This window comes from Periplaneta americana, chromosome 9 (assembly GCF_040183065.1).
Source record: "Periplaneta americana isolate PAMFEO1 chromosome 9, P.americana_PAMFEO1_priV1, whole genome shotgun sequence".
NCBI lineage: Eukaryota > Metazoa > Arthropoda > Insecta > Blattodea > Blattidae > Periplaneta > Periplaneta americana.
In genome coordinates this window covers 176478406-176491872 of record NC_091125.1, presented here as the reverse complement: position 1 = coordinate 176491872, position 13467 = coordinate 176478406, and the positions used below count along the sequence as shown (strand labels likewise).

Genomic DNA, 13467 nt, shown 5'->3' with positions numbered 1-13467 from the left:
AAGGCGTATTAATACAGCAAGACGTGCTTAAGAGGGTTTGTCAAGAATGGGATCACCGTAAGTCTGTCGTATTACACGTGGCGCTCAAATAGAGTGTTTAAGGTCAGCATGGAAGTTCAAACTTCCCTCTTTCAAATGCTGGTAAGATAATGTATTCATGTTCAATATTGGTGAAAATAAAACCTGCAATTGTTCGACAATTTGTAACCACAGTATAGTACATATAGTCACGAAGCTCAATAAATAGGGAATATGCATCCAATGACAGTTGAACTTTAGTCGCTAGTCATTAGGATAGCTACTATCGCCTCATCACAGACCCATGGATGAATATTTATGGCAATGGAACAGTCTATTGTTCCTATAGTACTCACATCGCTCCAAGCGGCTAGCAACTATCGCGAGAAACGCAAAAAAACATCCCAAGCTTCGCGACTGTATATATTAGACTGTGGTGTTTTGTTGTTCATAGTTTTAATAGCAGCGGTTGTTCCTGTGTTTAGCCGCAGCTGAAATTTATCACGTGAAGAGAAATAATGATATGCTATGCTATTGGCAAAAAGAAAATGTAGATCGAGCTCTCTCGATCAGTGCCATCTAGTTACAAATTGTTGAACATTATATTGACATATGAAGCACAATCGTAATTTTTTTCAAGTACTGTGTGATTGGATTGGACGAGCATTATAGGTGATTTTGATTAGTAATATAACGTAATTTTTATTAACTATAACGTAAACATATAACAGATGGTGGTTATTGTAACTACCACAAATTGGTGTATGTATACATTTTTAAGCGTATTAAATTTTGTTGGTTAACCTAACCTTCAGCTCCCGATGTCATGTCTGAAGAGAACACTGGATGGTCAGGATCCAGATTACGAAGACAACATTCCGCACGAGGCAAAGCGATTACGTTTATTGGAAAAAAATGGTATGTATTTATTAATTTACTTTTGAAATACTAGCAGTGTAATCAGCCTAGATATAAACTGTAATATTGGTAAAACTTGAGAAGTGCCGTAGATAGTAAGTTTTTAGAAACACGCATAATTAATGAGGGAACTCGTCCACTCTCAATTAAATATATACATAGAAACTCAATCTAACGCAAGTCCTCTTTTCTTATGTAGGGGCCAGCCCTCAAGCTTAGGAATCAGATAACTTTCCTAACGTTTGCTGGTTATTTTTATATATATCTTATGTATTTCCAAGTGAAATAATAACAGTGAAAATGTAATTAATTTATTAATACATGTCATGTCATAATTCACTAAAATTTAGAGGCTATATCATGTTTCTGAGTAGGCTATTCGATAAATGACAAAAGAATAGTTCAGGTGTTCAGAGGTAAAGTGGATGTACATAGGCAAAAATGCGTTAGATTGATTAACCATTAACCTGCTACTTATTGTATCTTTACCTTATTATACAGCTAAGAACAATAAGCCATTTTCTGATATTGAAGGCTTATTACAATTAAATTGAAATTGAAATAAGAGTGGAATTACACCGATGAAAAAAAAAAAAAGAAGTGCAAGGACTTTATCTCGTACATGTCGAAAGTGATACGGAATGAACTGATTTGTGAGATGAAGGATGCTCAATACATCAACTTAATGGTCCATGCATAAGAATTTCTGAGGATGGTTCATCATAATCTTGTGTACTACGTAATAGTTTATATCCTGATGAAGGAGCTGCAGACGTACAAGACATACTGAACAAAGTAAGTAGACGGCCACAAAACTAGAGACTAACTGTATCAGCCAGTAGAACAGAAAAAGTATATATCTATCTAAATGAAAAGAATTCAAAATAAATCAAATCCCAAAGATATTGGTATCATTCTAGATGAAAAACTGTGGAAAGTAAGCCTACTACAACCTGCACTAAATTCCTGTCTAGCAGACGGTGATCTCCGATATTGCTACAGTGTGCATGCTAACATAAGGATGGTCGATATGGAGCTGCGCTCGATCAGGGAATGGGTTCGATTCTTCTTGGGGTGATTACCTGGTTGGGTTTTTTTTCGAGGTTTTTCGAAGCTGTAAGTCGAATTTCAGGTGATCCACGGCGAACCTCGCCCTCAGTTCCCATCTCCTCACAATTCCATCCACTCTAAATAACCTATTAGTTAATACAGCGTCATTAAATAGGTCTAACTTCATAAAAAAATATGGATATTAAGTTCGGGAAGCAGTATCACAAACTCATGTCCAAAAGGCTGTTAAAGTGCAAAATGTAGGTAGTTCTCAGACTGTGCGGTCTGTCCATAAGCCACGCCTGTTGAGGAGGATACAAGACCACAATCAGTGCTCTTCTGGGAAGTAAACAATCCTTCCAACATTTAGGCTAGTAGCACTTCTATCAGTAATTATAAGTGAATAAGATCATTGAACAAATTCCAGCATTAACTTAGATGCCTCCCTGCAACTGGAATCCCCCCAACATGCTACATATTCGTTCCTGAAATTTGCTCTGGACCTAAAAAAAATACACCTTTCCAAAGCCATAACCCTGGCAGAAATTAGTAGAAAATTTGGCATTTGGAGACTGCAGTGGGTGACCAACCTACCAGCTTCTCCTCCTCAGTAAGGGCGTGGACTTCCACTCAGCACTTAGGCATGAATGGCCCATTGTGCACCCTATGAACTGGAAATCAACCCAGGAGACTGCAGTGGGTGGCCAGGTTCATGATGCTGTGGGTTTTATTTGTCTTCATATATCTGCAGATGGATTTGTAAGTCAGCTGGGTGGGATAGTTCATTACTACCATCATCTAGGCTAACCATACCCGCATCCATGAGTCTGCAGCTACATTTCCATTTGTTCTTTCTTTTTGTTGAAAACATAATGAAGCCTGTCTGAAATTGAAGTTGATGCTTTGATAAAGGAAAAAAAAAATGATTTGGTAGTGAAATTAAAAGAAATACAGGGTGAGTCATAAATATGTTTGGTGCGTACTCCTGGATCAAAAATAAGAACAATTCCTTATATGAAAATTTGACAGAAAATGCTTATTTATTGGAGAAAATAGGAATAGTAACTTTTGTTTTAATAAATGTCTGATCATATTATTGTGTTGTTTTTGTTTTCATTTTGTACCAGTGTCTGTTTACAAACAACACTGTGACGAGACAGTAGTATTGTTTTTGTTTTGATTGGATGCAGTGGTCCAGTGTCTTGGCCACTCAATCACCCGACCTCACCGCATTAGATTTTTACCTTTGGGGTAACTTGAAGACTGTCGTCTATGCAACACCAGTGAATGATGCAGAGGAGCTATTGCAACATGTTGAAAATGCATGCCAATTGATCCGTGATGACAACATAGTGCACATAATGAACTTGCCAGTTATGTGTACGTCGTGCTCAGGCATGTGTAAACAATGGGGGGGGGGGGACACATTGAGCACCTTTGTAAACGTTAAATGACAAGTTTCCAAACATGTACTTGTGACACAACAAAAAGTATGACCATTTCTCCAATAAATAGCATTTTCCGTCAAATTTTCGTATAAGGAATTGTTCTTATTTTTGATCCAAGATCACACTCACGCGTTTTCCAAACATACTTATGACTCACTTTGTATATGTAATTTTGTAACACCGAAGGACAATCAATGTGTAGATGGCGAAGAAAACTTGAAAATTCTCTGAAGTTACGAATTGAATAAAAACACCTATTTAATTTTGACTTAAGAGACTTGTAGGACATGATATATAATACTTATAACAAAAAAAATTCATAACATTCTTAGAAAAAAAAATCTTTCATGGTAACTGATATCACACAAAATGGTAGTTGACGTAACAGCTCCAATCCTAGTAATTATATGATACATTATGATGGCATCAGTTGCTCATACAGTGACAAAAAATTAAAGAAATCCCTTGAATGAATACAGTCCTCTATTATTCACTGGATCTAAGTGGCGCACTTATGAATTACTCTTACTTTGACTTTGTTCCGTATGATTGTTTATTTCCGTAATAATGCCCGGTTATTTTTTCAACTATGTAATTCCCAATCTCAAACTCTAGCATCTTGGTTTCAGTTGTGGGTTTTTTTACTGTGAAGATTTTTTTCCAACACTCCTGAATTTGGCTGCTCAAACACAGCTCCCTCTGTGAATGAGACTCTGGTGCTATCCGTAAAGGGACTGATTGGACTGGCAACAAGAACCTGAGGATTAGATACCTTAACATAATGTATCTTGTGGAGATATTTTGAAATGGTTGTGCTGAATTCCATTTTTCAGACAAGATTGTTCTATCACATAACGTAGTAATAATAATAATAATAATAATAATAATAATAATAATAATAATAATAATAATAATAATAATAATTTTATTTATTTATTTATTTAATCTGGCAGAGCTAAGGCCAGTAGGCCTTCTCCTCTGCCCATAACGTGTCATCTGATGATAAAAATAAGACGTTGGTGTTTGGACAAGCATGTTTTGCACATTCATAGAACTCCTTAGCAGCAGTGATGACTATGTTTCCCTGCAAAATTCGGTGCCACACTGCTTGTTTAACAGTCTAGCGATGCCCTTTCCATGTGCTGTTGTAAAGGATCTCCAGTTGAAGTAATATCAAACCTTTATGTGGTTCTTGAGGTGTTGAGACACACTGAGACAATGTGTACCTGTTTTTGAATTGTCCACCAGCACTATTTTAGGAAACATGTAGCACAGAAATGACATCCGCACCACTACTGGAATGGCCCTATTGAAAGGGAAAACTGAGTACTTACCATGACGAGGCTCGTTACTTGTGACAGCATATGGAACAGTGAAATGATGCAGTGAATATTGTCACCCCTTCAGAAATCCAGTGTACGGACATTATTTCATTTTGCTGACGAATAGCAAAATTTTCGATAATATTTTCTTGTAATACAGCTTCAATTTCCCAGAGCTGAATGTTTGCTGTAAAACATTGTCGAAGTAGACTGGGAAGTTGGCTTAATAATTCTTCTTTTGTTTGAATGAGTTCCTTGTGTTTTGTACTATTCCACTGATAGTAATGGACACAAGTGTCATCCAAATTGTCAGTTTCACAATCCTTGTGAGTTAACGCTCTATAGCACTATTAATATCCTTACAATGGTCATATTCACCGAAGTGGCATGTAATATCTTCACTGCAAGTTACGACAGAAATCAGATCAGGAGGTAATTCCTTCCACACTTTTGAAATACTCCCAATCGGCATTTTCATGATGTCTGCAGCAACAGACGTTCAAATTCTTGTCTGAAACTGGCCTAACATGTTGCAGTCTCAATGCTGCAAATTTAGATTTCCAAGTTTAATACCAGCAGGGTTCTGTTTATAAGCTTGGCAGTCTGGTAAGTACTTTCTTCGTTTATTCCCAGATTCATGGGTTCTTTCTTTCTGTATCTGACGTGATAGGCTACTATATCACTTTCATGAAAACAAACAGTTTTTGTAGCTGTTTCTGGATCAAGTGCTGTTGCCCTTGGAAAAACACCCGAACTTCTTTGCTAGATTCTGCACAACAGCATGCTTTCTCTGTGGACTCTTTGACAAAGATCTCTTAACTCTGTGAACAGCTTTGCAATAACATAACTACTCTCAAGCACACAGAGCAGCCTTAAAATATAGATTCAGGTACATAAACGAAGGTTTTGTAAATAGCTGATTAAATTGTAAATAATTTATTCTTAGATTTTAAGTTGATAATGTAGCCTACACATGAGTAAAGAGATAGGAAAGTAAATCCCGAAAAGACAAACTATATCATTATGTTTCGTTACCAGAATATTATACGAAATGGAAATATAAAAATTGGAAATTTATCAATAATTGATTAAATGGCGATCTTACTCGTGTTAATTATGTAAGGATGTGTGGCTTACAGCTGTTTCGGTGGTACTTGACAACATGGAAATTTATCCTTTGAAGAGGGAGAAAAACTCGAATATCTTGGAGCAACAGTAAGAAATATAAATGAGACTCGGGAGGAAATTAAACACAGAATAAGTGTGGGAAATGTCTGTTATTATTCGGTTAAGAAACTTTGAGGGAGGGAGGGAGAGATAGAGTGAGTGTGTGTGTGTGTCTCTCTCTCTCTGATGGAGTGTCTACTCGTAAAGGATTTTTTTTAATGTTTAGAGTGCCCATAAAATAACGTATTTTAATGTGCTGTAAATTCAGCAGAAATTGATTCAAAATATACATACGTCTAATTATTTTCTTACATAAGTACTCGTATATCTAGTGTGGGAAGATGGATTGAGCTCCACGAAACAAGTTACATAACTTTTTGCTTCTGCATACTTTATTAATTTTATCTTTCTGTAAATATTATTTAACATATTGCACAAGCTTTTCGCAGTTTGCACAAATATCATTTTTCATTTGTGCATTTTTGCGACAATTATTTATTTTTCAGCCTAAATCCTGCTTATAAATAAATCTCAATGGATAAATAAAAAAAAACCTATTAACATTTAAAGCGACCACTTTGTGGACACTTAATTCAAGCTTAGTTCTGTTATTTTGGCATGAAACGAAAGAAGACTGGAGCAATTTGATAACCAAATACGCTGTATAGTTACAACAGACAGAGCAAACAGAAGTACAAATGAGTATTGTAGCAATAGTTCAGATGAAAGAAATCAGTGTCATAATAATGTGGAGTTAGCTTTCTTTGAATGCTTTCATTGAAGGAAGGATGAAAAATTGTTGTCATATAAATTAAGCTGGCAGTAAAAAAAATACAATTCAGACCACTCATTCGTAATTTTCCTTAATTTATTTTTGCACTAGATCACGTTATTACAATGCTGGACAATTTGTGTCTGCCAGAGACTGAAATATAGGCCTGAACTGCAAGAGAAACTTTTGACTCGCAATTTATCTCACTGCCTATTAGAATTCCATTTCCAGTTATCTAAATGTTTCTTTGGAAATTTGAACTAAACACTGCATTTAACATTCCTTTGAATGACCAGCCTCATGGTCTAGTGGTCAGAGCTTCTGGCTGGTCCCGGGTTCGATTCCCGGTTAGAGCACAGGAATTTTTCCTTAAAGGGGATTATTCCTGTGTTCGTCCATGGTCTGGAATTTAGGTTAAGTTTAGATTTAAGACCTCTCCTGGCACCACATTATCATAATCATCCTATCACGTCATCGGGGTAATGTAACTCCGCCTTCCAGGCGCCCCAACCTCAGAAGTGGGTTACAACTAAGCCACAGCCAGGAGAGAAGACCAGAAATGTCGAAAAGACAACCTGGTGGCATTGGATTAAAAAAAAAAAACATTCCTTTGAATAGGATTCTGCATTTTGTGTTTGATTTGTATTTGCAGCAAAAGCCGAGTTTTCGCAACGGGTGTCAGCCATCATTCAGAAGGAGTTCGGTGCGGAGCTGGCAAGCCGTGAGAGAGATGCCCACGAGATCCAGGAGCGTCTGCACCAGGCACAGAAGACTCTGCACATGCTGCGCTACGTCGTCGTGTCCACATTCTACAACAAGAAGCAGGTGCAGGTCCAAATAGCTGCACATTGTAGTAGTAATAAAAATAATACAATTCCACATTTATTAACTTTATTGCTGCCAAATCATGCATCTTGAAATAGTTTGTAGTAAAGTTAAATGTTGGAATAACGGAGCTGTTTTCCACCTTTCACAGAATAATGATTAATTGTTATTGACGACGTAGGAACTGTAATTAAAATCACAAAATTAAAAGAACACTTTCGGGCTTTGTAATCCATATTGCAGAGATTCAAACTGTGAGGCACCTGACCAAGCATCATTCATCTCCACTTTCGGTTTGAGTGCAGTTACAGTCCAAGTAGATCATTACTGCTGCGTCTGACACAGTATAAATTGAAAGAGTTACCACCTATTTGTGTGGTTAGTATTGTTTTTGCAGTGTGTCAGTACATGACTTTATGGATGACAGACTTATTCTCTGTTTAGATTTCATCATGCTGATTCGTATGAATACATGGTTGCCAATTCCCAGAAAGTTCTCATTTTATTATGAGATTTTATATATTCTACTTTTAACAGTCGCGCGTGTTTAAATAAATCAAAAGAATTTACCAACAATAAAATCACTGGCATGACGTTAGTCAATCAATGTTCTGACATCAACCCAGACCTGTTGACTGGAAGTTTCATTTCTGATATTGCAAGCGAGGATGAATGTGATGTGCATATTATATTCGAGTAAAACGATATATTTCATTATCAAAGACTCACACTTTCCACTGACATCGAAAGCGATACAACAGTAGTTTCGTTCAGGAGACATATTGTATGTGCATCCTGATACAGCACAATTTTTTTAATGAGAATAAGTGTATTTGATTGTGCAGGTAGGCACGGAGGATAAGCAGAAGCGCATCCATCCGGCAGTTAAGAAGCTGATCGGCAAGGAGCCTTGCAGTTGGGGGCCTTTGCATCAGCGGCCCTCAAAGTACCGGCCCTTGGACAAGGAGCAGACTTCACCCATAAAGGAGGAGGAGCCGAGGGAGCCTGTGAACAAGGTGCCACGCTACATTCCTCCCAAGTCATCCACCAGCGCCCCCTCAACTAGCCCGTGCCGTGGCGTGCACAAAGTCAAGAAGAGGTGAGGCAGTATAACATGTGTTACCAATCCATCCTGAAAAGCTATGCTGCCAAACAGTCATGTCCACTTATTAATCTCTGTTCTTCTTGGAGAATTAGGAATCAAGTTTTAATTGTGTCAAAATTGTTAAAACCCAAATTTATTGACTTTGAGTTTCATTTACAGGATTGTAATTGGCAATATCTCCAAGTGGGTTCCAGTGGATACACGGGAAGACTCCGCGAGCCACAAATGGATGATGTATGTGCGTGGCCCCAGAGATGCTGCAGACGTGTCAGGCTTTGTGTCTATGGTTCGTTTCTTCCTACACCCCAGCTACCGGCCACACGACATAGCTGAAGTCACGTGAGTATTCAGTTGGAAGGACCAAAATGTTGTCCAGGTTAATTGTTCTCACACGGAACTTCGCTCATTTTGTTACCATGTTCTTAATTTGGAAGTACTCACTGACTTAATTTTAGTATGTGTATGGTGAAGGACCGGGTAGTTTTCTGTCAGACAGTGTTTGTTTTGTTCACGAATTCCTTAGTACAGATATTTTACTATGAAATTGTACCATGGAATACAGTAAAACTTCTTTTATATGTTTTTTACACTTATTCGTTTTTTTTCTGAAGTTCGGCAAACTTACTATACTTTCCATGTTAACTTTTTTTGTTCATACATTTTTTACACTTACATAATCGTATTTAAAACCCAGCAGATATGTTGATGTTGTTGTTTTCTAATGCCAGGTATCTGACAATAAAGTCATTTGACCTCTTGCACTCCAATATTTTTCAAAGATATTGTCATGGTCAACCACTGAAGCACAGATTTTGAGGTGTTCCGAATCCATTTCTTGATAAAGATATGAAACGTCATTTATATGGTTTAAATCAAAATTATGTTTGCCATGAAGATGTAAGAACGCAAAAATACAGTACGTGGTCACTATTAAGATGCCCCCAACAATCTTGTGCCCTTTAATGATACTGTTACTACTCTGGGAAGAGTGAAACACATCGTGATTTAACTCAACAAATTATGGAGCAATGTGCATAAGATTTGCTGATGATATGGCGTTAGCAGAAGAGGAGATGATATTAAGGGATATGCTACTGGAGCTAAATGACAGCTGGGAGCAGTATGGGATGAAGATAATTGCAAACAAGACGAAGACCATGGTTACTGGAAGAAAAATAAAGAAGGTAAACGTGCGAATTCTAAATGAGACAGTAGAGCAAGTGGACAGCTTCTAATATTTGGGATGTACTATATGCAGTAACATGAGCTGCTGCCAAGAAGTCAAAAGGAGAACAACAATGGCAAAGGAAGCTTTTAATAGGAAAAGGAGCATCTTCTGCGGACCTCTGGAAAAAGAACTAAGGAAGAGACTAGTGAAGTGCTTTGTGTGGAGTGTGGCATTTGACGTGTTCACAGTATACATTTGTTAAACAATGCTCTGATAACCATCTGTGAAAGGTCTCACAGTGAATATTGGGTATGTGTACCGAGTCGGATGTAGAAGGTGATTAGGGGTTTGACCAACATGGTGCAGTGAAAGTGAGCAGAAATAAACCAAGACTGAATAGGATATTAATTAGTATGTAATAAAATATAATTAAATAGAAAAATACAAACAAGTATAAATATGTACCTAAATAATGTAACGGTAACAATTGAGTGAACAATACACCGTGTCTCGCTTAGAGGGTTCGAGTAATAAATGCTCGCCACTTAAAACCAGATAGAGATATCGTTATGATTTACATCTGACAAGATAGAGAAACTGTCCAAGTTTATGCAACAAAGTCTGAAAAGAGCTGCATGTGTAACTTTCGTTTGTTTCTTGCTAGGACACTAAAACAAGCCTAGCGCCATTTTGTAGGAAAACACACTATGATAAACACCATGTGGACACCACAACAGAAAGTTCAGTGCGTGCTATGACTTGCAGAAGAAAAATCTGTTACGCAAGTCATTGGACCATTCTTCTTTGTAAAGGCTACAGTCACAGGAAATGTGTATCTGGACATGTTGCGGAACTTCGTTTTTTTTACGAACTTCCCCAGGATCGGTTTTTCAGCAGACTGGGGGTCCCATCCAATTATCATCAATGGGTGCGTGAGTTCTTGGATGAAAAATTCCCCAATAGATGGACTGGAAAACGAGGACCCCTTGTCTGACCACCCAGATCACTCGATCTGACCCCTTGGACTTTTTTTCTGGGGCTTTGTGAAGGATGCTGTAAACCAAAGAGGCAGAGTTAATGCTTTGGAGGAACTGAGGCAATGCGTCACAAATGCAGTTGCACTAGTGACTCCACAAATGCTGCAGACAATTGGCGGAGGTTGAATACCGTTTAGATGTCTGCAGGGCAACTCAAGGCTCACGCAGCGAGGTGCATTCAGCATTCTCCGAAACTCGGGGAGCTTTTACATCAAGTTATGTTAATAAACCATTATTTACAGTTGAAATTATCACTTATTTCTCGATCCCTTTAACTGGGTCACGGTGTATTAAGGACAAGAACACAATAGCTGCTGATGTGCACAGAACTGTATTCAACTGTGCCACATACAATAGACAATTTACTATTGGCTCGTGATAAAGAAAAGACATACAACCGTGTACAGTATTACAATACTTTAGATATTAAATAGGTAAATGTGAGGAGTGTTTCTATGAAATTATCGTACATTACCACCAGACGATACCCCATTAGTCCGGAAGATTCGTATCTGTCTCCCTTCCGAGTGCCTGCAGCTTAAAATTTAACTATTCAAGAAGACTCTGTTTCCCCCCTCTCCTCACTCACCTGTGCTGCCACATTGTAACGGACATGGAAGGACGTGGCGTTGATGGATATGAGCCGACCTCGCTGACTGAGCTGGCATACACCATATGAGGCAGAAACATGGACATCGTGACGAAGTGAAGAGAAGAGGCCAGAAGCATTTGAAATGTGTTGCCTAGCACTTCCAATCGCTGGCAGCCTGTCAGTCCGCTCGTGCAAAAAGAGAAATTAAGGCAAATCCGCTGGCTCTTGCAGAATACAGTCCGCATGTGGTTCCAATTTGTTTGCACCACTGGAGGAGGTGGGACATGCTGTTCTATGATACAGGAATAAGAGACACTATCAGTCTGATGGTAAAAATGTTTCAATTTTAATGGAAGCTGTGTAGAAAATGACTTGTGTGTAATTTAACCAAGAGTAAGTGAAAAAGTTGGGTTTATATTTGTGCCGGTGCAGGTGTTACGTGCTGTCTCTTCTCACTTTATAGATCTCTTGGATATGGAACAACAAGTTTTGATGGAGAAATCATTGTAATAAGTGAATGTCTCACGAATCTTCTATGCCTCATCAATAAATTTAGGAATGCAGTTATATTGTCAGACTCCAAAGCAGCTATTCTATCAATCGTCTCTAAACACACACCTTCATCTCAAACAGCAGAAATAACTAAAATGCTCTCTCAATTAATATCACTCAATAAAAGAATTGTATTCCAATGGATACCATCCCATTGTGGAATCCTGGGAAACGAGAATGCAGATGCTTAGCAAAGAAGGGCAGCACAGACCTGTTACTAAATCTACGCATTACTCTGTGAAGAGATTTATTAAATCTACATACTTAGACTTCAACAAACAAAATTTTATAACTCAATCTCAAGGGAAAAAATGGAACTCTCTGCATCAAAATCCACAGTTAATTTCCGATTTACCACGAAAATCGTCTGTAGCTGCATTTAGATTGGCAACAGGCCATGACTGTTTGGCCAAACACCTGCATAGAATTGGAATATATCAGTCCCCTAACTGCCCATTGTGCAACTCAAACCAAGAGATGGATTCGGAACACCTCAAAATCTGTGCTTCAGTGGCTGACCATGATAATATATTTGAAAAATATTGGCGTGCAAGAGGTCAAATGACTTTATTGTCAAACGCCTGGCATTAGAAAACAACAACAACATATTTGACTGACCCTCATACGTAGGCATCGACTTTGTGGGTGGTTTTTTAACTCTGGTACATGGTGGAGAAATTGATCCTGTAAGGCTTGATTCTATAGCTATGTAAATACATGAAACAATTGATATTGGAGCTTCGAATAAGATGACGTGAAGTGCTTCTCCATTATGCGAAAGTAAACGTGGTGGAGCCTATTGCTTATAGTTCTCTGTGTTTTGTTCTGCAGTCTTCCTGTAGATAGGCTGTAGCAATCTCTTTTTTTCCCTTCCTTTCTACAGTGCTTCTCAGGTATCTTGCTTTTCTTAAGGGATTTTTAAATGATGCTTCTCTGGACTTCATTAAATACTATCGCCTAGTAGTAGTAATATGCTGGTGTTGTGGTGCAGGTCTCCACCATTCCATCTGTCACGTCGTGGCTGGGGTGAGTTTCCAGTGCGAGTGCAGATCCACTTCTGCCACCCTCGCAACAAGCCGGTAGACGTGATCCATCACTTGAAGCTGGACCGCTCCTACACAGGGCTGCAGACCCTCGGTGAGACACTTAGAACTGCCACATAACTGTTACTGATTTTGATGAGCTGTTTTTGCTAGGTTTAAAAACTCACACATCTGGCCAATAGAGAATGAATATTAGAAAAAAGTGTGTTTTGAGCACAAAGTTCAGTTTTGTAATAAAACAATGGTCATAAGTGTAGTAGAAATTAAACTAAATAAAATTAAAATTAGAACAATAACGGTGTTTATAATGCAAACAGTTAACGAAATATCACTATTAAACTTTTATTCTTCAGATGAAATGCCTGTATGATACAGAAGGTGATGTGATGTTATTTTGTTTACCGCAATAACAAGTGATGGTGATGTTTGTGTTGTTGTTTTGTTTACAGC

At 38.0% G+C, this 13467-nt stretch overlaps 1 protein-coding gene across 3 annotated transcripts in view; it reads left to right on the top strand.

Moving 5' to 3' along the window:
- The window catches only part of D12 (YEATS domain containing 2 homolog D12), a 43687-nt gene continuing 30220 nt past the window's right edge, over positions 1-13467 (top strand). The window contains exons 1-6 of one of the 3 annotated variants that reach the window (XM_069836493.1): positions 1-141; positions 834-936; positions 7348-7520; positions 8366-8619; positions 8785-8964; positions 12966-13111. In XM_069836493.1, the coding sequence (XP_069692594.1) occupies positions 109-141; positions 834-936; positions 7348-7520; positions 8366-8619; positions 8785-8964; positions 12966-13111 (889 nt within the window). In that variant the 5' untranslated portion in view covers positions 1-108. Of the gene's footprint in view, positions 142-401; positions 691-833; positions 937-7347; positions 7521-8365; positions 8620-8784; positions 8965-12965; positions 13112-13467 lie in introns of those variants that run through there. The other 2 variants (XM_069836491.1, XM_069836492.1) reach the window with 2 other exon arrangements.